Raw genomic sequence first — 26,465 nt, 5'->3', positions numbered from 1 at the left:
AAAAATCAATCAAACGACTCACAAAAGGATATAAAGTAGGACACCATATACCTAAAACATGGTGAGAGGTAGAGGAGTAAAAAATGGGTTCAATCTCAAGTGACTACAAACTTAATACAGACTGTTATATGCAGAAGATGTTATATACAAACCTAATGGTTAACACAAGTCAAAATCCAGTCACAGATGCAAACAAAGACAAAGGAATCCAAGTGTATCACTAAAGAAAGCCAACTAGTCATGAGAGCAGTGAGCACGGCAAGAATCGGACAGAGAAGAACTACAAAAACAACCATAAAGCATGTAACAAAATGGCAATAAATACATACCTATCAGTAATTACTTTGAAGGTATATGAGCTAAATGCTCAAAGTAAAAGATGGGGTGATGAAATGGATAAAAAAAATCCAAGATCCATCTATACACTGCCTATAGGACACTCATTTCAGATCTAGACACATGCAAACTGAAAGTGAAACGAAGAAATATTTATCATGCAAATGGCTGTGAAAAGAAAGCTGGGTAGCAATACTTATATTGGACAAATAGACTTTAAAAAAGACCCTAACAAGAGACAAAGAAGAACACTATACACTCATTAAGGGGACAATCCAATAAGAAGATATAATAGTTGTAAATATTTATGCACCCAACATGGAAGCACCGAAATACATAAAAGAGTTAAATATAAAGGAATTAATTGATAGTAATACAATAATAGTAGGGGACTATAACACCACTTTTATCAATGGACAGATCATCCGAACAGAAAATCAACAAGGAAAAGAGTACCTCTCAATGACACAGTGGACCAGATGTTTTTAACAGATATATTGAGAACATTTCATTCTAAAACAGCAGAATACATATTCTTTGCAAGTGCACATGGAACATTCTGCAGAATAGACCACATAATAGACCACAAAACAAGCCTCAACAAATCAGAAAGATCGGAGTCATACCACGCATCTCTTATGACCACAATGTTATGAAACTAGAAATCAACAAGAAAAAAATCTGGAAAGAGCACAAATACATAGAGGGTAAGTAACATGCTATTAAACAATGAAGGGTCAACTGTAAAATCAAAGAGAAAATAAAAAAATACATGGACACAAATGAAAATGAAAACCTAACAGTCCAAAATCTTTCAGATGCAGCAAAATCAGTAGTAAGAGGGAAGTTTATAGCAAGGCAGGCAAGAAGCAAGAAAAATTTCAAAAATCCCAAGTTTACACCTAAAGGGGCAGAAAAAAAACAAGAAAAAGTAAAACCCAAAACCAGTATAAGGAAGGAAATAATGATTAGTACAGAAATAAATTATATAACTAAAACAAACAAACCAAAAAAACCCCACAGAACAGATCACTGAAACCAGGAGCCGGTTCTTAAAAAAAAAAAAAAAAAATCAACAAAACTGACAAACCCTTAGCCAGACTCAACAAGAAAAAAGAGAAAGGACTCAAACAAAATCAGAAATGAAAGAGGTGAAATAACAGACACCACAGAAATACAAAGGGCTATAACGAGAATGTTATGAAAAATAATATCCCATGAAATCAGACAAACTATAGGAAAAAGATAAATTCCTACAAACATATAACCTACCAAGAATGAAGTAGGAAGAAATAGAAAATTTGAACAGACCAATTACCAGCAAGGACACTGGATCAGTAATCAAAAAACTCTCAACAAACAAAAGTCAAAATAGATGGCTTCATAAGTAAATTCTTAAAAAAAAAAAAAAATTTACCGGAGAGAGAAAAAGAAAGAGATTGTGGGTAGGAGGAAGAGCAGAGGGAGAGGGAGAGACTCTCCAGCAGACTCAGCAATGAGCACAGAGCCCCATGAGGGATCCCACAACCCTGAGATCATGACCTGAGCCAAAACCAAGAGTTGGACACTTAACAGACTGAGCCACCAAAGTGCCCTGGCTTCACAAGTGAATTCTACCAAACATTTAAGGAAGAGTTAATACCTATTCTTCTTAAACCATTCCAAAAATTCGAAGAGGAAGGAAACTTACAAATTCTATGAGTCCAGTATTACTTTGATACCAAAACCAGATAAAGAGACCACAAAAAAGAACTATAGGCTAGTACCTCTGATGAACATAGATGCAAAAATCCTCAACAAAGTATTGGCAAACCAAAAACAACAATTGTATTTAAAAGATCATTCACCATGACCAAGTGGGATTTATTCCTGGGTTGCAAGGATGGTTCAGTATTTGCAAATCAATCAAAGTGATATATTACATCAATAAGAGAAAAGGATAAAAACTATATGATCATTTCAATAACTGAAGAAAAAGCTTTTGCCCAAGTACATTTATTCATGATAGAAACCTTCAACAAGGTAGGTTTAGAGGAAACATACCTCAACATAATAAAAGCCATCTTTGAAAAACCCACAACTAACATCACACTCAATGGTGAAAACAGAACTTTTCCCCTAAGATCAAGAACAAGACAGGGATGTCCTCTCTCACCACTTCTATTCTACACTGTACTGGAAGTCCAAGCCACAGAAAGGAGACAAGAAAAATGGAATAAGACGCATCCAAATTGGTAAGGAAGAAGCAAAGTTTTGACCATCTGCAGATGACAAGATATGATATACTGAAAACTCCACCAAAATACTGCTGGACAGACAAATGAATTCAGTAAGATTGCAGGATACAAAATCAATGTACAGAAATCCACTGCATTTCTATACATTAATAATGAAACATCAGAAAGAAAAATTAAGAAAACAATCCCATTTATAATTGCACCAAAAATAATAAGAGATAAACAAGGAAGTGAAAGACTTGTATTCTGAAAAATATAAAATATTTATGAAAGAAATTGAAGACACAAATGGAAGAACATTCTGTGCTCATTGGTTAGAAGAAAAAAATATTGTTTAAATTTCCATTCTACCCAAAGCAATGTACAGATTTAATGTAATCCCTATCAAATTACCAACAGTATTTTTCATAGAACTAAAACAATCCTAAAATTTGTATGGAACTACAAAAGACCCCAAATAACCAAAACAATCTTGAAAAGGAAGAACAAAGTTGGAGGTATCACAATTACAGATTTGAAGTTATATTACACAGCTATAGTAATCTTAATAGGATGGTACTGGCATGACAACAGATACATATATCAATGAATAGAAAGCCCAGTAATAAACCCATGATGTTATGGTCCATTAATCTTTGACAAAGGACGCAAGAATATGCAATGGGAAAAAGTTCAACAAATGGTGCTGGGAAAACGGACCAATTTCTTTCACAATACACAAAAATGAACTCAAAATGGGTTAAGGACCTAAATGTGAGACCTGAAATCATAAAAATCCTAGAAGAGGGCATAGGCTGTTATTTCCCTGACATGGGCCATAACATCTTTCTGGATATGTCTCCTGAGGCAAAGGAAATAAAAGCAAAAATAAACTATTGGGACTACGTCAAAATAAAAAGCTTTTGCACAGCAATGGAAGCAACCCGCAAAACTAAAAGACAACCCAGTAAATGGGAGAAGATACTCACAAATGACTTATTTGATAAAGGGGGAGTATCCAAAATGTAAAAAGAACTTACACAACTCAACACCAAGAAATCAAATAATCCAGTTAAGACATGGACATTTCTCCAAAGAAGACATCCTGATGGCCAGAAGACACATGAAAAGATGTACACCATCACTAGTTACCATGGAAATGCAAATCAAAACTACAACGAGATATTACCTCACACCTGTCAAAATGCCTAAAATTACAAATACAAGAAACAAGTGCTGGAGAGGATGTACAGAAACAGGAACACTCATGCACTGTTGGAAATGCAAACTGTTGGAGCCACTGTAGAAAACAGTATGAAGGGTCTTCAAAAATTAAAAACAGAATTACATATGATCCAATAATTCCACTATTGGGTATTTACCCAAAGAAAACAAAAACACTAATTCAAAGAGACATGCATCCCAGTGTATTGGAGCCAATATATGGAAAAAACCGAAGTGTTCACTGACAGATGAATGGATAAAGATGTAGCACATAAATAATAGGGTATTACTCAGGCATAAAAGAGAATGAAATCTTGGGGCAGTGGCTCAGTAAGTTGAGCATCTGACTCATGATTTAGGCTCAGGTCCTGATCTCAGGGTCCTGAGAGAAAGCCCCATGTCGCAATCCATACTCAGCAGGGAATCTGCTTCTCTCCTTCTCCCTTTCCTTCTGCCCCTCCCCCCAGCTCATGTGCATGAGCACTTTCTCTTTCTCTCTCAAAAATAAATAAACAAATCTTAAAAAAAAGGAATGAAATCTTGTGATTTGCAACATGGATGGATCTAGAAGGTATAATGCTAAGTGAAAGAAGTTAGGCAGAGAAAGACAAATACCATATGACTTCACTCATATTTGGAATTTAAGAAACAAAACAAATGAACAAAGGAAAAAAGAGACAAAAAACCAGACTCTCAACTATAAAGAATAGATGGTTACCAGTGGAGAGGGGGAGGGGAGGATCGGTGGAATAAGTAAAGGGGGATTAAGAATATACTTATCAGGATGAGCAGTGAGTAATGTAAGGAATTGTTGAATCACTATATTGTACACCTAAAAATAACACTGTATGTTAAGTATACTGGAATTTAAAAAAATTAAAAAGTTAGTGTGTGTGCATATATCCAACATCAATGGAAATTAGATAAGGTTTTCAAGTCTTTTTAAATATGTGCTCATTCAATGATAGCTGCTGAAGTTACAGTAAGTTTTTAGTGTGTTTCTTCCAGTATATCCAGAAGGATGTAACTGGGTAAGTTGCTTAAGTCTGAGCACGGGTACTATTTTCCAGCATCCCAGGTTATCCCAATGTGTTGCCACAGTTGAAAACCAGGGTGATAAAGCAATGCTTCAAAAACATCAAGGGGCATATTCATCAGCTGGGGCCTTATGAAAATGGAGATTCTGATACTGTAGGTCTGGAGTGGGGCTTGGGATTCTGCATTTGTAACAGGCTCTCAGGTGACTGCTTGCCATAGAGCACACTTTAAGGAGCAAGGTGCTTACACTGGTTTGACAGCCTGGAATGCCTAAGTCCTGCCCCCAGAGACTGATGTAATTGGTTTGGGATGTAGCTGGTGGTAATTCTAATTTGTAATGAAGGGACTCTCCATGGCAACACGCATTATGATTTATCAGTTTTTATTATAATTTTATCAGTAGCTCTAATGTGATCCCCACTGCCCAACCTTCCTCTTATGTCAAAGTCTTTAATCCATTTGGGTTGATTTTTGTCTCTGGTGTAATACAGAGTTTCTTTTTCATTCTAACACATATGGGTATCTAATTTTCCCAACACTATTTTTTGAGCAGACTATACATTCCCCATTGTGTATTTTGGCACCCTTGTTGAACATCATTTGAGTGTGTATCTGTGGGTTATATTTCTGGGCTCTTGATTCAGTTCTATTTGTCTGTCTTTATGCTAGTACCGTAATGTTTTTGTTACTGTAAGTTTGTAATATGTTTTTAATTCAGAAAGTGTGAGGCCTCCAGCTTTGTTCCTCTTTCTCAAGATTGTTTGGCTATTGTGGCCTTTCTTGGTTCTAAATGAATTTAAGAGGAATTACTACCATCCTTCTCAAAGTCTTCCAAGAAACTGAAAAAGAGGGGACCCTTTCACATTTATGAGGCCAGTGTTATTCTGTTTGCAAAGCCAGAAAAAGACACTACAATAAAAGAAAACTACATGCCAACATTTGTGATGAATACAGATGCAACAAACCTCAGCAAGTGGGATTTATCCTTGGGGCATGAGGAGAGTTGAGCACATGATCATCAATGTGACACAAAACATTGATGAAAATTAAAGAAATAAATACATATAAAGACAGATCATGTTCATGGAATTAGAAGACTTAATACTGTTAAAATACCTGTGTTACCCAAAACAACCTACAGATTCAATGTTATCCCTATCAAAATCCCAAAGCCATTTTTTACAGAAATAAAATCATCTATCTTTGAGAGGAGTCTCAGATAATTTTAATATGAATTCTACTAAATCTTCTTAGAACAAGACAACCTATAATATGAAAACTATTCCAGAGCACATAAAAATGAAAAAAAAATCTCAATTTGTTTTACAGGGCCAGAATAAGCCTAAAACCAAAATAGGACAAAGATGGTACTCACACACCTGAAAAGAAAACTACATCTTGAGGTAGGGAGATGCAAAGTCCTGAATAGAAATATTAGCAAGAGTGATGTCAGCATCATGGTGTACTAAGACAGCCCTTTGTTTTTGCTCTGCCCCACCCCAACCACCATTTGGCATCCATTCACAGACAGAAGTGCCTTTGTGAGAGCTATGGAATGATCCAGCTCCATATACCAGATGACTCAGAAGGAATCTCAACCACTTATGCATTAGGTAAAGGCATATAGAATTTGTTCCCAGCTATGGACCGTGCAGTGGCCTGTGAACTCATTCTAGTCCATCCTGGCTACAGTTCAGGAGCCCCTGGAAAACAATGATTTACTTACACAAGCATCCACAGATTGGAGAACCTTTATAGAAGTTCAGGTTTCCAGAGAACTTCTGTACACCAATGGTACAAAATACAAATGTAGGACACACTGGAGAGAAGTACCAATCTTCAGGTCCATGACTGGGGATCAGGAAGAAGCTAGGAGAGCCAGCACATAAGACTCTCAGAGGGTATTAAGGGGACACAGATTGACCAACTGTGTCTTACATTTCATCAAGAAGCCTGCCCATGAGTTGCTGGTAAAACCCACAGATGACCTCAACTGGCCCATGCGTCTGCCTAGCACTCAGAATGCCTCCACCACACACTTCTGCCACACTGGTCAGCTCCCTGTGTGCGTGCTTCACCCTTTGGTCTTCCAAAAGGTGGCACTATAGCTCAAATTTGTGGTCTCTGACCTGCAGATTCTGGTGGTTTTCTGTGCTTCCTCATTATCATTAGCACATTCATGTCAGCAGTGGCAAAAGTGAGCTTGGGCAAATGGCTAGTTACCATAAACTTAAGCTTTAGTACCACTCTCCGGAAAACAAAAGTGAGAATGTCAACACCTGGCCTGGTGCATTGCAGGATGGAGAGAAGGCCTAAGAGAGCTCAAGAATTCTGCCACAAGAGGGAGTAAGAAGTGCAGAGCAGCTGTATCCATAGAAAGTCTGAGAAAGTCCGAGAACCACTATCAGGGCTAATAGCAAGTATTTCTCTCCTGAAGGCAGTTAGCAAAGATTGTAAAAGACTGCTACTTCAAATGAGAACAGTGCAATGCAAAACTTCAAGGAACATGAAAAAAATCAAGGAAACATGACACAACCAAAGGATACAATAATCTTCCAGTAACCAACCCCAAAGACAAAAGGAAAAAACTGTGTTAGATACAAAAAAAAAAAAAATTATGATAAAAGAGTCAAAGAATACCACTACAAATAGTCATCAAATCACAAAGGAACACAGCAAGAGAGAAAACAAGGAACAAAGGATCTGCAAAACAAAATGGCAATAATAAGCCCTTAACCTGTCAATAATTATTTTAAATTCTGAAAGGATTAAATTCTCCAATCAAAAGACACAGAATGGCTGAAGGGACAAAACACAACAAACAAAAAACAAAAACAAAACAAAACAACAAGGTCCAAAGATACGCTGCCCATAAGAGACTTATTTTAGGGGCTCCTAGCTGGCATCGTCAGAGGAGTGTGCAAATCTTGACCTGGGGGTCATAAATTCAAGCCCCACAATGGGTGTACAGGTTACTTAAAAATAAAATTTTTTATTCTTTCATTTTTATTTATTTTTAGAGAGAGTAGAGAGAGCATGTGCACAAGAGTGAGGAGGAAGAGGAGCAGAGAGAAAGGGAGAAAGAATCTTAAGCAGGCTCCATGCACAGAACAGAGCTTGATGTGGGCTCGAGACTATGACCTGAGCCAAAATCAAGAGTTGGAAGCTTAACCAAATGAGCCACCTAGATGCCCCCAAAATAAAATATTTTTTTAAAAAGGTTTATTTTAGCTTTAAGGACACATGTAGAGAGTGAATTAAGTGGGAAAAAGACATTTCAAACAAAAGGTACCCAAAGGAAAGCAGGGGCAGCTATACTTCTATCACACAAAACAGACTTGAAGCTAAAAATGATCCACACAAAGAAGGTCATTATAAAAAGATAAAGAAGGTATATGTAAATATTTAGGCAACCAACAACAGAACACCTAAAGATATAAACCAAATACTACTAAAAGGAGAAATAAACAGTAATACAATAAGCTGGGAATTTTAAGCTTCCACTATCAAAAATGCATACCATATCCAGAAAAAAAAAAAGGAAATGCTGGACTTGAACTACACTTTAGACCACAGGGACCTAACAGAAATCTACAGAACATTCCATCCAACAACAAGAAAATACACATTCTTCTCAAGTACACACAAAACATATCACATGGGGATAGACCACGTGATAGGTCATGTAACAATTTTTAGCAAATTTAAGACCAAAATCACACCAAGTTATCTTTTCTTTTCTCTCTCTTTTTAAAAAGATTTATTTATTTCAGAGAAAGCGAGAGAGAGCATGAGCAGGTGGGGTAGAGGAAGAGAGAATCTCAAGCAGACTCTCTGTTGAGCAGAGAGCCCAACGTGGGGCTTGATCCCAGTACTCTGAGATCATGACCTGAGCAGAAACCAAGAGTCAGATGCTTAACCGACTGTGCCATCTAGGCGCTTCATCAATTATCTTTTTTGAACACAACTGTATGAAGCTAGAAGTCAATAACAAAAGGGAAGCTGGGAAATTCACAAATATGTGGAAATTAAAAACAAACACACACATGCTCCTTGGTGTGCCTGGCTAACTCAGTATGTGCAGTGTGCAACACTTGATCTCAGGGTTTTAAGTTCGATCCCGATGTTGGGTGTAGAGATTAGTTAAAAATAAAAACTTAGGGGCACCTGGGTGGCTGAGTGGATTAAGCCTCTGCCTTCAGCTCAGATTGTGATCTCAGGGTCCTGGGATCGAGTCCCACATCAGGCTCTCTGCTCAGCAGGGAGCCTGCTTCTTCCTCTCTCTCTCTCTGCTTGCCTCTCTGCCTACTTGTGATCTCTCTCTGCCAAATAAATAAATAAAATCTTAAAAAAATAAAATAAAAACTTAAAAATAACAACAACAAAAGAATACACTCCTGAGCAACCTGTGGGTCAAAGGAGAATTCAAAAGGGAATCAGAGTAATATATCTAAAGGAAATACAACCTACCAAAAAGATGGGATGCAGGAAAAGCAGTTTTTTAAAATTAAAAAAAATTTTTTTTAAATAACATATAATGTATTATTTGCTTCAGGGGTACAGGTCTGTGAATCATCAGTCTTACACAATTCACTGCACTGACCATACCACATACCCTCCCCAGTATCCAAAGACCAGTCCCCCCCCCCCCCGGCTCAGCAACCCTCAATTTGTTTCCTGAGGTTAAGAGTCTCTTATGGTCTGTCTCCCTCCCGATCCCATCTTGTTCCATTTTTCCCTCCCTACCCTTCAGGACCCCCCCCACCCTGCCTCTCAAATTCCTCATAACGGAGAGATCATATGATAATTGTCTTTCTCTGACTGACTTATTTCACTTAGCAAAATACCCTCTAGTTCCACGGGGCCACATTATTGCAAGTGGCAAGATTTCGGTTGTTTTTTTGTTTGTTTGTTTTTGTTTTTTGATGGCTGCATAGTAAGGAAAAGCAATTCTAAGAGACAAGTATATACTGATAAATGTCTACATCACGAAAAAAAGATCAAAATATAAAGCTCTTAAATAAACAACTTAACTTTACATATCAAGGAACTAGAGAAAAGAACAAACTAAGCCCAAAGTTAGTACAAAGAAGTAAATAAAAAAAATATCATAGGAGAAAAAGGTGAAATAGAGATCAGAAAAAAATTTAAAAAGGTCAAGAAAATTAACAGCTCGTTTTTGGAAAGGATAAATAAAATCAAATGGTCAGAACACCCCCTCTGGCATTCTTCAACCACCACTTCATTCATTCATCTATACTTTCAGTTCTCAAACCTCTGGGGGAAAAATGCTCATCCCTTCTGTTAGGAGATCTTCGAGCAAGAACAACTCTGCCCACTGCATGGAGTCAGTGGCGACAGCTGCTGTCCATGATGATGCTTACTCTGAGTCCCTGCTAATACTCCTATAGTTGGCTTCATTTGGGCACCTTGTGACAGAAGCACTTTCTATGGATTTAGGAAAGACTGGTCTCAAGTGTAGGAAATAGGTTTTGTTGCTGGAATATTACAAATGTATCTGAGATCACAAGACCCTTTCCCACACTCAAATCAGTGCTTATGGATCACTATGAACTTTGTCCTCCAATAGTTACTTGGCAGGACACGCCCAAGATACTGCTATTACTCTGAAAGTTAAAAAAAAAGGCAGGATATATGGAATGTTATTTATTTTGGAATGATTTTAGAAGATTTTTTAAATTTATAAATGTGGATATTACATTACAGGATGTTCAGAAAATGAAATGAAAATTTTAAAAAATCAATAAACTTTGGCTTGGCTAAGGAAAAAAAGATTCAAACAAAATCAGAAACAGGAGACAATTACAACAAAAATACAAATGAACTTAAGAGACTGCTACAATTACAGTTGACACTTAAACATGAATTTGAACTGCAAAAGTCCACTTATATGTGGACTTTCTACAGTACTTGAAGTGTATTTCCTCTTCCTTATGATTTTCTTAGTAACACTGTATATTCTCTACTTTATTGTAAGAATATAGTATTATATGCATTTAACATAAAAATATGTGTTAATTGGCTATTTATGTTATTGGTAAGGCATCTGGTTAATAGTAGGCTATAGCAGTAAGGTTTCTGGGGAGTCAAAAGTTATATTCAGATTTTGGACTGCATGGGGTGGGGGTGGGGTTGGTGCACTTAACTCCCTTTCAACTATATGCACCAACAAATTGGACAAACTAGGAAAAAATGGATAATTTTGGAGAGACATACAGCCTACCGAAACAGAATCATGAAGAACTAGAAAATCTGAGACCAATTACTAGTAATGAGATTGAATCAGTAATCAAAAACCTCCCAACAAACAAAAGGCCAGTACCAGTTTTACTGGTGGATTCTGCCAAACATTTAAAAAAGAATATTAATTCTTTTCAAACAATTCCCAAAAAATATGACAGAACACTTCAAATTCATTTTACAAGGCTAACATTTTGATACTAAAGCCAGAAAAGGACACCACAAGAAAATTACAAGCCAATCTCTCTGAAAAACACAGATGCAAAACTCAACTAAATATTAGCAAAACAAATTAAACAAAACTTTAATAGGATTATATACCATTATCAAGGGGCATTTATTCCAGGGATGCAATGATGGTTCAACACCCATAAATCAATCAACGTTATACACCATTTTAATAAACTGAAGGATAAAAATCATACGATCATTTCAATAGATGCAGAAAAAAGGATATGGCAAAATTCAACATCTATTTATGATTAAAAACTCTCAACAAATTTAGTATAAAAAGATACCTCGAATAGGGGTGCCTGGGTGGTTCAGTGGGTTAAGCTTTTGCCTTGGGCTCAGGTCATGATCTCAGGGTCTTGGGATGGAGTCCAGCATCCAACTCTCTGCTCAGTGGGGAACCTGCTTCCCGCCACCCCAACCTACCCCTGCCTCTCTGCCTGTCTCTATGCCTACTTGTGATCTCTCTCTGTCAAGCGAATGGATAAAATCTTAAGAAGAAAAAAAAGATACCTCAACATAATAAAGGTCACAAAGGACAAGCTGTAACATCCACAATGGTGAAAGCTTTTCCTTTAAGAGCAGGAATGGGACAAAGGTGCCCACTTTCACCACTTACATTCATCATAGTACTGGAAGTCCTAGTCAGAGCATTCAGGCAAGAAAAAAATAAAAGGCATCCATATTAGAAAAGAAGAAGTTAAATTGTCTTTTCAGAGGATATGCTTTTATATCTATAAAGTCTTAAAGACTCCACCAAAAACCTGTCAGAAATAATGAATTCAGAAAAGTTATAGGTTACAAAATCAACACAGTTGCATTTCTATACACTAACAACAAGAAAAAGAAACAAAACAATCCCATTTACATTAACATCAAAAACAATAAAATATTAGGGATAAATTTAACCAAGGAAGTAAAAGATCTGTACACTGAAAACTTGAAGAATTTCATGAAAGAAATTAAAGATGACACAGATAAATAGAAAGATGTCCTGTGTTCATTGATCAGAACTGATGTGGTTAAAATGTCCATACTCCCCAAAGTCATCTACAGATTTACTGTAAACCCTATCAAAATTCCAATGGCATTTTTTACAGAAATAGAAAAACAATCCTAAAATTCCTATGGAGCAACAAAAGACCGTGAATATCCAAAGCAATCTTAAGAAAGAACATAGCTGGAGGGATTGTACTTCCTGAATTCGAACAATACTACTAAACCTTATAAATCAAAACAGTATGGTACTGGCATGAAAAAACACACACAGTCCAATGGAACATAATCAAAAGTTCAGAAATAAACTTACACACAAATGATCAACTAATATTTGACAAGGGAGCAAGGAATGGGTAAAGGACAGTGTCTTTGATAAATTGTGGTGGGAAAACTGAATAACCGCATGCAGAAGAATGAAACTGGACCCCTATCTTATACCAAAACCAAAAATTAACACAAAAAGGATTAAAGACTTAAACCTAAGATCTGAAGCCATAAAACTCCCAGAAGATAACATAGTAAAAAGGTTCTTTGATATTGGTCCTAGAAATGATTTTCTGGATATGACACCAAAGGCAGAAGCAACAAAAGCAAAAAATAAATCAGTGGGACTACATTAATCTATAAAACTTCTGCACAGCAAAAGAAACAATCCGTAAAGCAAAAAGGCAAACTATGGAATAGAAGACAGTATCCAGGTGCCTGGGTGGCTCAGTGGGTTAAGCCTCTGCCTTCGGCTCAGGTCATGATCCCAGGGTCGTGGGATCGAGCCCCAAATTGGGCTCTCTGCACAGCAGGGAGCCTGCTTCCCCTCTCTCTCTGCCTGCCTCTCTGCCTACTTGTGACCTCTCTCAAATAAATATGAGCTTGGGGGGGGGAGTATCTAGAAAGCATATATCTGATAAGGGATTAATATCCAAAATATAGAAAGAATTTATACAACACAATTAAAAAATGGGCCGAGGCCCTGAATAGACATTTTCCCAAAGAAGACATACAGATGGCTAATGCATATATGAAAAGGTACTCAATAGCAATAGTCATCAGGGAAATGCAAATCAAAGTCACGATGAGATATCACCTCATATGTGTTAGAACGGTCATCATTAAAAAGAAATATCAATTGTTGGCAAGGATGTGGAGAAAAGGACACCCCTTTGCACTGTTGGTGGGAGTATAAACTGATACGGACGTTCCTCGAAAAATTAAAAACAGAATTGCTATATGATCTAGCAATTTATTTTCTGGGTATTTATCCCAAAGAAACGAAAACAGGATCTCAAAGAGATAACTATTTCCTACTGTTCACTGCAACATTATTCACAATAGGCCATGTACAGAAACAGTGGAAGTGTTGGTCAGTGGATAAACAGATAAAGAAGATATGATATATAAAACGGAATATTATTCTGCTATAAGAAAGAAAGAAATGCTGCCCTTTGCAACAACTTAGATGAAACTTGAGGACGTTATGTGAAATAAGTCAGGAAAAGACAAATACTGTAATCTATCAATTATATAAGGAACTTAAAAAAGCCGAACTCAGAAACAGAGTAGAATGGTGGTTACCACAACCTGGAGGTTAAAGGAAATGGGGAAATATTGATCAAATGGTACAAACTTTGGAGATCTAATGTATAGTATGATGGCCCTTATAGTTAACAATATTATATCACTGAATATTGCTAAGAGAATAAACCTTAAATAATCTCACCACCAAAAAGAAATGGTAATTATATGAAGTGATGGAGGTTTTTGCTAAGGTTTTGAGGCAATCATTTCCCAACATATAAGTGTATCAAATCAACACAGTGTATACCTTCAAATTACACAATGTTACATCCCTAAATTATATCTCAAAGAACTGTAGTAAAACAACTCAACAGTAACCAAATAAGTTTCACTCTATGAATTAAAAAAATAATTCCACACAGGAAAATCTATTTTTTAAAAAGATTTTATTTAATTATTTGACAGAGATCACAAGTAGGCAGAGAGAGAGGAGGAACAAGGCTCCCTGCTGAGCAGAGAGCCCGATGCGGGGCTCCATCCCAGGACCCTGAGATCATGATCTGAGCCGAAGGCAGAGGCTTTAACCCACTGAGCCACCCAGGTGCCCCACACAGGAATATCTATTAATGTAATTCAGAACATTAGTAGATTAAACAAGAAAGCATATAAGATAGTAGCATTTGGATTATACTTTAAAAAAAAATTATTTCTTGATTATTGTGTACTCCCTCTGAACCACCCCTTGTTTTCTCCTTCTGGATTTTCTACTGAGTGGTTGTTGTATAGGGTCCTTTTATGACTATGAATTACTATTGTTATGAATTATTTCTTTCTTGGAGATTTGATCTACTTCATAGTATCAAGTATTTTGATGTTCAGCATCTTTGTTAAATTTTCAACTCTTAAACTGGTAGGGTCTTCTTTGTATACCAAACTATTAGAAAGTGTACCTAAAAATCGATAACTGGAGGTTTTGCATTGGCAGCATGCATGCCTGGCAGTGATGGCCACTTGAAATCACACCTGTATCTCTACAGAGTCTGAAACACAGTTCTGGTAGTCACTGACTGACAAGGGTGAACCTGCCAAGCCCGTAATCCACTATGCCAGTTTCCAGGGCCCCCAAACTGTTACTGAGAAACAACAAACATTAACATTTGTCTGACTTAATGAGCTAAAAAAGATTCAGATAAAGTTGACTCCCATTTATTTTAATCCCTACCCAACCCCATTTTTCACTTCTTTCCCAGAAGCAACTATTATAAATTCTAGACCATGTTTTTTCTATACTTTTGTCAAATACCCCCATCTACAGCAACTAGGGCTCCAAATCACCCATCTGACCTCATCCCACATACCTACACTGTTTATAAGGGGAAACAGAAGTTTCCTAATGACAATATGCATGTCCTGCACAGGGGTCCAAAGGTAATCACTCTCATATCGTGGGGGAAGCCAGCCTAATATTCAGTTTCTCTTATCACTGTTGTCCATGGTGAGCTTGTCAAAGAGGTATCCTGCCATGGCTTCTGGAATCCCTTTTTTGCTATCTAGAATCAACAAACATTAGTATTTATATATTTTAACAAACTAAAAGTTTTCAGGTAAAGCTAAAGACCTCCTTTACTTTAATCCCTGCCCAAACCCATTTCCGTCACTCTTTCCCCAGATCATCCCCAATCATAATTTTCAAGCCATATTTTTATACCTTTACTATGCACAGGATCCCACATTCATCAGGGCCCTAGATCACCCATCCACCACAACACTGTTTATAAGGGTAAGATTAATTCTGTGTTTTCCATGGGCCCATGAAGTATCTTCTCCCTCTTATTTTCAGAGATCCTGAGCTGCATGTGGATGGGGTTGGGTGGGTGGAGAGATTCCTGAATACGTTTTAAAACTTAAAAAGGTGAGAGATATGCATACAAATCAACCAGAGACCTTTATTTAAGAACCAAATAACTTTATTTAAACCAAATTAACTTATTCGTGGAAAAACTGGAAGAAAAGAATTGGAACCTCTTGCAAAGGCAATACTGCAATACGCATGCTCGGCATGGTGATCAGGGAAAGTCACCATGCGCCTGGGGCTACGGGGAAACAGTCCCAACTCAGTTCTTTTTGTCGCTGTCGCCCAGGGTGAGCTTGTCAAACAGGTACTCTGCCAGGCCAGCTTCGGGGGCCCACGTCCTGCTCAGGTTGGTGACATAGCCCCCCAGCTCTTTGATGGCCTCGACTTGCTGGTGCAGGTAGTGGCTCTCCAGGAAGTCGCAGAGCTGGGCGTCGTTCTTGTCGGTGGCCAGCTGGTGCAGGTCGAGCAGGCTCTGGTTCACGCTCTTCTCCAGGTGCAGGGCGCACTCCATGGCCTTCAGGCCGCCCTCCCAGTCGTCGCGGTCCGGCCTCTTGATGTCGCGGAGGCGGATGTGGCCCCCGCGCTGGTTCTGCAGCTCCATCAGCTTCTCGGCACGCTGGGTCTCCTCGCGGGACTGGCGCAGGAAGAAGCGGGCGAAGTTCTTCAAGGCCACGTCGTCGCGGTCGAAGTAGAAGGCCATGGACAGGTACACGTAGGAGGCGTGGAGCTCCAGGTTGATCTGGCTGTTGATGGCGGCCTCGCAGTCGGGGTGGTAGTTCTGGCGCACTTGGGAGAGCTGCGGGGTGGCCATGGCTGGCGGCCCGGGCACCAGCACCAAGGCGAAGGCGGTGCGGAAACGAGGGCTGCGCGGCGGGCGGCGGTGGGGCCGAAGGCGGTGGTGGCCTCGGAGATTCCCCAGCTTGAGAAGCAAGGGAGGCCAGAGGCAGAACCAGAGGCGGTTTGAGACCTCAGGGAAGTGTCCGTTGGGATGTTGGGCGAGCTCTGGGATCGGACCGGAAATGGGGTCCAGGGAAGGGAGGGGGCGAGCTTCCAGTTTGGGTGGGGTTGGGGGCGGGGCCTAAGTGATGTGTTCCAGGTTCTGCTGGAGCTTAAATGATGCAGGGCAACCCTGCACTGGGCACTTAGCATTTATTCTGTTTTTAATTATGTGATAATGTGTCTATTTTCCAAGTACTTTTTTTGGTTCTCTAACTGATCCCCTCTATTACAGCCTCTTATTTAAATTCAAATATATACTTATTCCAATTCAGTCTTATTCAATTCAAATTCATATTCTTTTTTAAAATTTCTAATTTTTTATTAACATATATTCAAATTCATATTCTCAAAATTCTGGGTATGAATTTGAATTTTTGGTAAAATTCTCTTCTGTTTCCTGTATTTTTTAACCTCAGAAATTGTTCAGTTTGTTCATCATGACCTTCCCTTGCACTTTTCTCAAGTATTTTGCAAAACTTTGTCCATGCATACTTAGGAATAAAGGGCACATTTGATTAACCTATGTAATTAGCATGTATCTGATCCACAGTTGTGATGTCCATTTCACTAACAGGCTTTTCCTTGGAACAGGAAGGCAAAGTATTATCAATAAGAGAGTGGTTTCCTCCTTGTCAGGTGTATCATTGGTCTTTTTGGCATTGACAATATTAGTGCAGGGATGGAAAGAATAGTACCTGATTTGCCTGTCCCAAATGGTACTTTTCTCAAGCTTTTTAAAACAGTAAAATTAAAATTCCAGCTAAGAGTAGGTACCAGCCACCAATTTTTCCATTTCAATCATATCTGAACTTGAATAAGTATATTGTGAGGTGTCTTTATGGCCTAAAAATGGTCTAATAAGAATCTAGAGGTAAGTTTTTTCATTGTAAAACCCCTGCCATAACCATCACTACTTAAATTAGGAGGGAACTGTGTTCAATGCAAAGCAAGGAAAGGGGAAGGAGGGGTGGAGAAGACACTGAATTAGGAGACCTGGGTCCTATTTTAGGCTGCACCAATCAGTATCTTGCTATGGGAAAAAGTAAATTGACTTCCTTGAGGCTATTATTTGACAAATGAAGAGCTTGACCTATTTGGTTTTCATGGACCCTATCAATTATAAATATTACTGGAGCCTATTCTATGAGTCCTTCTTCAGCTGTGGAATGGAAGGAAAAATCAGCCTTTAGTCTATTCATGACAAGCAGTGGTTGGTATCAAATATTAGCTTTGGGAATGGGACAATACCTTAATGTTCAAATAATAATGCTGTTTTAATTTATGGCATTAGTGCAAGTCTTTAAAGCATACACCTGAAGAAAAGGCATAGCCCTCTTTGCTCAGTCGGTTGTTTATGTGCAGTGAGAGAATAAATGGTCTGTTTCAGCTTGATAGTACCCAAGACCTAGGGCTAACAATACAGGGCTATTGCAAAGTTCCAATCCCTTTGCCACTGATTTTATTGTATCTTGGAAGTAGCTAAACAAAATCTTATTTCTACAGTTACTGATATTCTACCTATGAGAGCCACTGTCAGCCTTGTCCTAGGGAGACTATGGCCTAACAGTGGGTGGAACAGTGAAAACCCCAAATATTAAAGGAATCGGCAACGATCTACTATAACGGAAAGTGATTTAGAGTGGTTGCTGCACCCAGATGGGAATCTCTGAGTGGGCATGAGTGGTGATTTGTTGCTGTATTTTATCAAGTATACCATGAACTGAAAAGCACACTATTTTTTTATGTATTAAAAAAGAAAAAAAAAACAAAAAAATGCTTTCAACTAAGCCATGACAGGTCATTGATTGTAAGCTGCACTTCAATTTTTCAGAGATGTTAAAATGTGAATAAGTGATCAGACAATCAGTGAAATGCGGTTAATATTTTTTTCATATGCTTGTCTGAATACATTGATCAAAGTAGCTACTTTCAAAAATATTCATAATTTTTAAATACTTTTTGGTAACTTATTTGTGGCCCTATAGTCTACAGTATTATATACAGAGAGAAAATATTAATAAGGAAGAAATTTGCATTTTGTCTTGGATATTGTGTCATTTTACATTTCAGTCTCATCCTACAATGGGTGGTTTCTGACTTTTTTTCTTTTCCTTTTGTGGAGGGAGAGGTTTAGTGATTAGGCCAAGGAATATAATTCCTTGGGAAACAGGTAAACCCCTGTTCTTTGAATTCATGGCTAACCTCCTCCTGGCATGCTATGGGAGGCATGTGATATCATCTTTCAAATGAAATAACAGATACATAACCATTTAACAAGCAAAGTTGCTGATCTAGGTTTCTACTCAAATCCCAAATTGAATGTGGAAGTTTTATTCTCATGATTGCAGCTCACTATTACAAAATGTGAGCCATTTCTAACAAGGATAGTACCACTTACCAAGCAATTACCCATCCCAAAGCAGCAGCATGGTAGCAGACAAGGCCACTAGAATCACTGCTGCACATGCTAGGTTAGCATGTCACATTTCAGAGTCACAGTTACTGTTTAGACCCTAAGACTCTGAACTACTGAGGGGAGCTCTAAGAAAGCCAGCTGTTAGGATATATGTATGTAGAAACCACTGACACTGCAGTCCCCGAGTGGACATCTGCTTAAGCAGTGGAATGGCTGATATACCCCACTCCTGCCCCCTGTGCACATAGGAAGGGCAGGGTGGATATGAGGAAAGCAAGGTAGAGAACAGGGTCAGTGCTGGTAGAGAACTTTCCTAAAGATTAAAAAAAAGGGTTTAAGGATTTTTCACCAGTTAGGAGGATACTGTGGAAAAACTGAGCCATGGTGCAGCTACTCTGTCCCAGAGGGCCGTCTGCCAGCCAAAAGGCCCCAACAACAAGGATATGAGGCATGCATACTAGGATAGAAGCCAGCTGGGGAAGCGGGTGGAAGAGGCCAACAAGAAGTTATAACTCCTATTCCTGGAACTATGTTGTACAGAGGTTTCTTTTAGGGACCCCTTGAAGAACACTGTGCACTTCCTACCCAATTTATAATTAGGCTCACCAAAGAATTAGTGACAGCCAAAAAGGGGACAGAGCAATACCAGTTATGTTAGAGACATCCATCCTCTTTCCCCTTCCTTCCTCCCCAAAATACTTAAGGAGAGAGATGGGAAGGGGTAAGGGTTAAAGAGCAGATCATGCTCATCTCCTCACTCCACATCTTAAGGTTAAGGTCTAGCAGGAGCTGAAGAAGCAAAGGAGAAAAAAGTGAGCATAAAGGAAATCCAACACTGAAGTATTAAATGGAAGAGAATGGGTAGAAGTTTTTATGCCCAGAAGTGCCCAGAAAGGTAGGCGATCTGCCTATCACTAAGGAATAGGGGTTGAGACTGTCAAACTAGAGTAGCTACACAAAGCAGGGTCTTTTTAGACACCCGACTCGTCATTTATGTGACTTGAAACTCTGGTGCAGTATTGTCATGGGATCCTTGGATTGCCACCATATCCACTGGAAGAACATCTTCTGGTAGATTCTAATAAGAATAATAATTCTAATAAGAAACAGTGATGAATTCTGAAATTTTCTATGTGTCTTTAGTATAATCATAGGTAAACAGCATATTTAGAGGTTAAATAGGGCATCACTAACATTGTTGCCTACAATAACATGCAGTTACATTAAATCTATGATCCAAATGATTGTACAAGTGACAAAAAATTGGGGCCATTACTCCCACCAGTACCCAATCTATGAGGGCAGATCTGAAAAAGAGTAACTCTGTACTGGGAAGGGAAACCTGCTGAGGTAACTTCAGGCCAAGGTTAAAAGACTGCTGGCATGAGCAGGAGAGACCCATACTGGAACAAATCCACTGTTTTGGTAATACACAGTCTGAAACCCTCCAGATTAAGTTCTTACTGTAACCCGAAAAGAATAACTGGGACTTCAAAGGATTTATAATCTAGAAAAGGGCCCAAATGCCAGAGAATAAAGCACCACTAATTTAAAAATATCAACAATTTAATGAATAAAAACTTACTTTAATTGGTCATATAAGGTTTTTCAAAGGGTCCAAGATGGTGACATAGGAAGACTCTTAACTCACTCCTCTATGGACACACCAAATCTACACCTACATATAAAGCAATTCCTCCTGAAGAACTGAGGATGGACTGAACAGCTTCTGCACAACAAAGGATAGAGGGACAACATACCAAACAGCAAGGACAGAAAAAGACCAGAACTCCCACCTCCCATGCTGTGAACTACAGTGGGGAGGGATAGTACTGAGGGATCAGAAACAAGATTTGTCTGCCCTGGGGACAAGAAAAGAAGGCACAGTTTAAACAAGCAACTAGAATATAAAGGAACCAGTCTTAGAACTCTGTCAAACAGGAGGAAGCTTCCCGGCTGTTTGGGTTGAAAGGGTTGGTAAGCACCACTGTTTACATTCTCTCTCCACCTTGGCTGCACAGATGGGAGTAGTGTCTGGCTGCTCTTGCCAATGAGCTACCTTAGTAAGCCCTGAGCCCCTAGCCTGCATCAGCCCCAGCCTTCCCACTGAAGTGACCCCAGCATCACATGTACCCAGACATTGCTAGACAATGTCCACTATAGCTCTAGTCATCTTACCAAGGCAACACAGGTATCAAGCATCCCAAGACAGCCCAGCCTTGTACCCACTTTAGCTCCAGGGGACTCGCCAGGGTACCCCTTATGCAGAGTGCCCCAGGGACTTCCCAGACCACACCTGTTACAGCTCCAGCTGTGCTGTCAGGTTGCCCCCTACCCAGAGAGCCCCAGGGCCCCACAGCCTGTGCCCACTTCAGTTCCAGCTGTCCAAGCAGGGTGGCCCCAGCCTGGAGTGCCCTGGGACTTCTAGCCCATGCCTGTTAAAACTCCAGCCAACCAGCCAAAGCTGCCAGGTGCACAGAGTCTGAACAGGGGATGTCCCTACACAAGGCCATTCTTGAAGTTTATAGGTAGATATTCTACCTAATTCATAGACACAAACACAGAAAGTCAAACAAAATGAGGAAAAGAAGAATTCTACAAAATGAGAACAGGCTAAGGGCTCTTTAGGACAATATCAAACATAGTAACATTTGCATGACAGAGATCCCAGAAGAAGAAGAGAGAAAGGGACAGAAAATTATGTGAAGAAGTAATAGTTGAAAACTTCCCTAACCTGGGGAAGGAAATGGACATCCAAGTTCTGGAATAAAGAGAGCACCAAACAAGATGAACTCAAAGAGGTCTACACCAAGACATACAATAATTAAAACATCAAAGATTAAAGATAAATTGGGAGTCTTAAAAGCACCAAGACAGAAGCAACCAGTTATGTAGTAGGGAAACCCCATAGGCTGTTAGCTGATTTTTCAGCAGAAACTTGACAGGCCAGAAGAGAATGGCATGATATATTCAAAGTGCTGAAAGGGGAAAAAAAAAAACCCACAACCAAGAGCACTCTACCCAGCAAGGTTATCATTCAGAATTGTGGGGAGAAAGAGTTTCCCAGACAAACAAGTTAAAGGAGTTCATCACCAATAAAATGGCCTTACAAGAAAGATTAAAGGGACTTTAAGCAGAGAAGACCATAATTAGAAAAAAATTATGAAAGGAAAAAAATTTCACAAGTAAAAGCATACATGTGATAAAGGTAGTAGATCAGTCACTTATAAAGCTAGTATGAAGGTTAATGACAAAAATAGTAAAGTCAATGATATCTAAAAAATACTTAAGGGGAGTCACAAAGTAAAGATATAAAATATGACAACATATATATAAAACGTGGAGGAAAAAGTAAAAATAAAGTTCTCTTAGTATGTGCTCTGATTTAAGCAACCGTCAACATAATATAGACTGCTATATACTTGGGATATATGAACCTTATGGTAACCACAAACCAAAAACCTATAATAGATACACTAAAAATTAAAAGAAATGAATCTGACCATAACGTTAAATAAAGTCATCGATTACAAGGAAAGACAGCAAGAGAATAAGAAATGAATAGAGAAGTAGTACTAAAACAACTAGAAAAAATTGACAAACGGCAATAAGTACATATCTATGAATCATTACTTTCCATGTAAATGGTCTAAATGCCTCAATCAAAAGACACAGGGTAAATGAATGGATTTTTTAAAAAAGATCCATCCATATACTTCCTATAAGAGACTCACTTCAGGGGCACCTGGGTGACTCAGTTGGTTAAACATCCGATTCTTGAATTTGGCTCAGGTCATGATCTCAGGGTTGTGAGATGGAGCCCCGTGTCAGGCTTCATGATGGGCATGGAACCTGCTTAAGATTCTCTCTCCCTCTGCCCCTCCCTACTTGTGAACTCTCTGTAAAAAAGAGATTTACTTCAGATCTAAAGACACATAAAGACTGAAAATTCTCCACGCAAATGGAACCAAAAAAGAAGCCAGAACACCAATACTTATATTAGACAAAAGAGACTATAGCCAGCAACAAAGAAGGGCATTACACAAGGATAAGGGGATCAATCCAACAGGAGGATAGAACAATTGCAAATATGTGTTCATCCAACATGGGAGCGCCTAAGTACATTAAGCAAATATTAGCAGACATAAAGGGAGAAACTGAAAGTAATACAAAATTAATAGTAGAGGATTTTAACCCACTTACATCAATGCACAGATGATCCAGACAGAAAAGTAAGAAGGATATAGTGACTCTGAATGACACACTAGACCAGATGGACCTAATAGATATATACAGAACATTCCATCCAAAAACATCAGAATATACAGTCTTTTCAAGTTCACAGGGAAAATTCTCCAGGACAGATCATAGGTTAGGCCACAGAACAAGTCTCAATAAATTTAATAAGATGAAATCATCTCAAGCGTCTTTTTTGACCATAACAGTATGAAACTAGAAAGCATATACAAGAAGAAAACTGGAAAAAACACAAAAATGTGGAGGCTAAACAAAATGCTGCTAAACAACCAAGGGGTCAATGAATTAATCAAAAGGAAATAAAAGGGGCGCCTGGGTGGTTCAGTGAGTTAAGCTTCTGCCTTCAGCTCGGATGGTGGTCTTGGGGTTCTGTGATCGAGCCCTGCATCGGGCTCTCTGCTCAACAGGGGGCCTGCTTATAACCCTCTGTCTGCTTGTGATCTCTGTCAAATGAATAAATAAAATCTTTTAAAAAAAGGAAATTAAAAAAATACATGGAGATTAATGAAAATAAAAACACAATAGTCCCTTGGGGCACCTGGGTGGCTCAGTTGGTTAAGTGTCCAACTCTTGATTTCAGCTCAGGTCATGATCTCGGGGGTCATGAAACTGAGTCCCTCATTGAGGTCTGCACTCAGTGTGGAATCCACTTCATATTCTCTCTCCCTCTGCCCCTCCTCTCTCTTTCAAATAAATAAGTAAATAAAATCTTCAAAAGAAAAAAACCCACACAGCAGTCCAAAATATTTGGGACACAGTGAAAGCATTTCTAAGAGGAAAGTTTATAGTAATAGAGGCCTACCTCAAGAAATAAGGAAAATCTCTAACAATCTAACCTTACATCTAAAGGGAACAGAAAAAGAACAAAGCCCAAAGTTAGTGGAATAAAGGAAATAATAAAAATCAGAGTGGAAGTAGATGACAGAGAGTGGAAGTAGATGACAGAGACTAAGAAAAGAAAAAGAAAGGATCAATGAAACTAAGAGCTGGTTCTTTGAAAAAAAGAAACAAAAATGATAAATGTTCAGCCAGATTCACCAAGGGGGGGGGAGGACACAAATAAAATCAGAAACGGAGAAGTAACAACTGACAGCACAGAAACACAATGATTATAACAGATTGCTATGAAAAATTTATGCCAACGAAGTGAACATAAAATGGATAAATATCTAGAAATATACAATCTTCCAAAACTGACTCAGAAAGAAAAAATCTGAACAGACTGATTACTAGTGCGGAAATTGACTTTTGTAGTCCAAACACTTCCAACAACAAAAGTCCAGATGGCTTCACAGGTGAATTTTAGCAAACATTTAAAATGGAGTTAATCTGGGGCGCCTGGGTGGCTCAGTGGGTTAAGCCGCTGCCTTCGGCTCAGGCCATGATCTCGAAGTCCTGGGATCGAGCCCCGCATCGGGCTCTCTGCTCAGCAGGGAGCCTGCTTCCTCCTCTCTCTCTGCCTGCCTCTCTGCCTGCTTGTGATCTCTCTCTGTCAAATAAATAAATAAATAAAATCTTTTAAAAAAAAAAATAAAATAAAATAAAATGGAGTTAATCCTTATTCTCCTCAAGCTATTCCAAAAATTGAAGAGGAATTAACACTTCCAATTCATTCTAGGAGGCCAGCATTACTCTGATATGAAATCAAGACAAAGACACTAAAAAACAAAACAAAAAAACTACAGGCCAATATCCCTGACGAACATAGATACAATAATCCTCAACAAAATATTAGCAAACTGAATACAACAGGGCATTAAAAGGATCATTCACCATCAAGTAGGATTTATTCCGGGCTTGTAAGGATGGTTCAGTGTTTTCAAATCAACTGATATGATATACCACATGGCTCAGTCGGTTTAAGTATCTGCCTTTGGCTCAGGTCACTGATCCCAGAGTCCTGGGATTGAGTTCAGCCTGCTCTTTCCTCTCCCTCCGAACCTCCCCCTACTCACATGTGCACACACACACGTTTTTGCTCTCTCAAATAAATAAAATCTTTACATCACAATAGATGCAGAAAAAGCATTTGACAAAATCCAACACCATTCATGATAAAAACTCTCAACAAAGTGGATTTAGAGGGAACACACCTCAACATAATAAAGGCCATATGTGACAGACTCACAGCTAAAATCATACTCGGTGGTGAAAAATTGAGACTTTTCCTCTAAGACCAGGAACAAGATGAGGATTTTCAAAATACACACAAACATACTTTGGCCCTGCATAACTTATTATCTTATTCTCAAGAGATCCCAAAAGAAGTAGTGAGGATACCTGCAGGAGCCCCAGGAAACGATTCTCATGTGGTTGAAGGGAAATTTCACATCTGGCCCCCCCCAGAGGGTCTTGGGATAGGTCTAGAGAACGTGTGGGAAGATGTGGATGAAAATGCAGAGTATGAGACAAACCATAAGTGACTCTTAATCTCACAAAACAAACTGAGGGTTGCTGGGGGGAGGGGAGTTGGGAGAGGGGGGTGGGGTTATGGACATTGGCAAGGGTATGTGTTAAGGTGAGTGCTGTGAAGTGTGTAAACCTGGCAATTCACAGACCTGTACCCCTGAAGATAAAAACATATGTTTATAAAAAATTAAAAATTAAAAAAAAAAAGAAAATGCAGAGTATGGCTGGGAGATGGTGGCAGCAATGCTCCACGTCTGCCCCTACACGTCTATGCCCAAACTCAACTCCTACCTCCTTTCCTTCCCGAAGGCCCTCATCCCTCAAAGGGCAAAGCTGTGAGTAAGTGGCTCAAGTGCCATCAGAGGCTTAGTGAAATAGGAGCTTCCTCAACAATGCCAAAGAATCTGAGTTTCTGCCCGCACGTGTGATGAGAAATCTCTGGGTAACTAGTGACCAAGTCTGAAACACCTCAGACACGGAACACTTCTTGTAATTGTTGTCTGCACACAAAGGTGTCCACATGCTACCTCTTGCCATGGGCTCTAAATTCAGAGATTTCCAGTGTAGCTTTTGTTAACGACATCTAGTGAGGGGCTCTGCAGAGTTCTTCACTTACTCTTTCAGCAATTTTCATATAAGACCAATTTAAATAGCAACACTTTGGAATGATAGGTATAATCTAAAATGCAATCACTGGCCTAGATCTAAAACC

The 26,465-nt window shown here is 38.9% G+C and overlaps 2 protein-coding genes across 3 annotated transcripts in view; both read right to left on the bottom strand.

Moving 5' to 3' along the window:
* PRRG1 (proline rich and Gla domain 1) overlaps nt 1-26,465 on the bottom strand; it is a 149,907-nt gene that overhangs the window by 25,391 nt on the left and 98,051 nt on the right. The gene's annotated exons all lie outside the window — the stretch shown is intronic.
* On the bottom strand, nt 15,932-16,498 carry LOC116882616 (ferritin heavy chain-like). The gene has a single exon (XM_032883137.1). It carries the CDS (start codon nt 16,481-16,483, stop codon nt 15,932-15,934), a length of 552 nt encoding a protein of 183 aa, XP_032739028.1. The 5' UTR covers nt 16,484-16,498.

Source organism: Lontra canadensis, unplaced genomic scaffold (assembly GCF_010015895.1).
Source record: "Lontra canadensis isolate GAN:19392208 unplaced genomic scaffold, GSC_riverotter_1.0 scaffold86, whole genome shotgun sequence".
Lineage (NCBI taxonomy): Eukaryota > Metazoa > Chordata > Mammalia > Carnivora > Mustelidae > Lontra > Lontra canadensis.
This window is presented reverse-complemented; position numbering and strand designations above follow the sequence as displayed.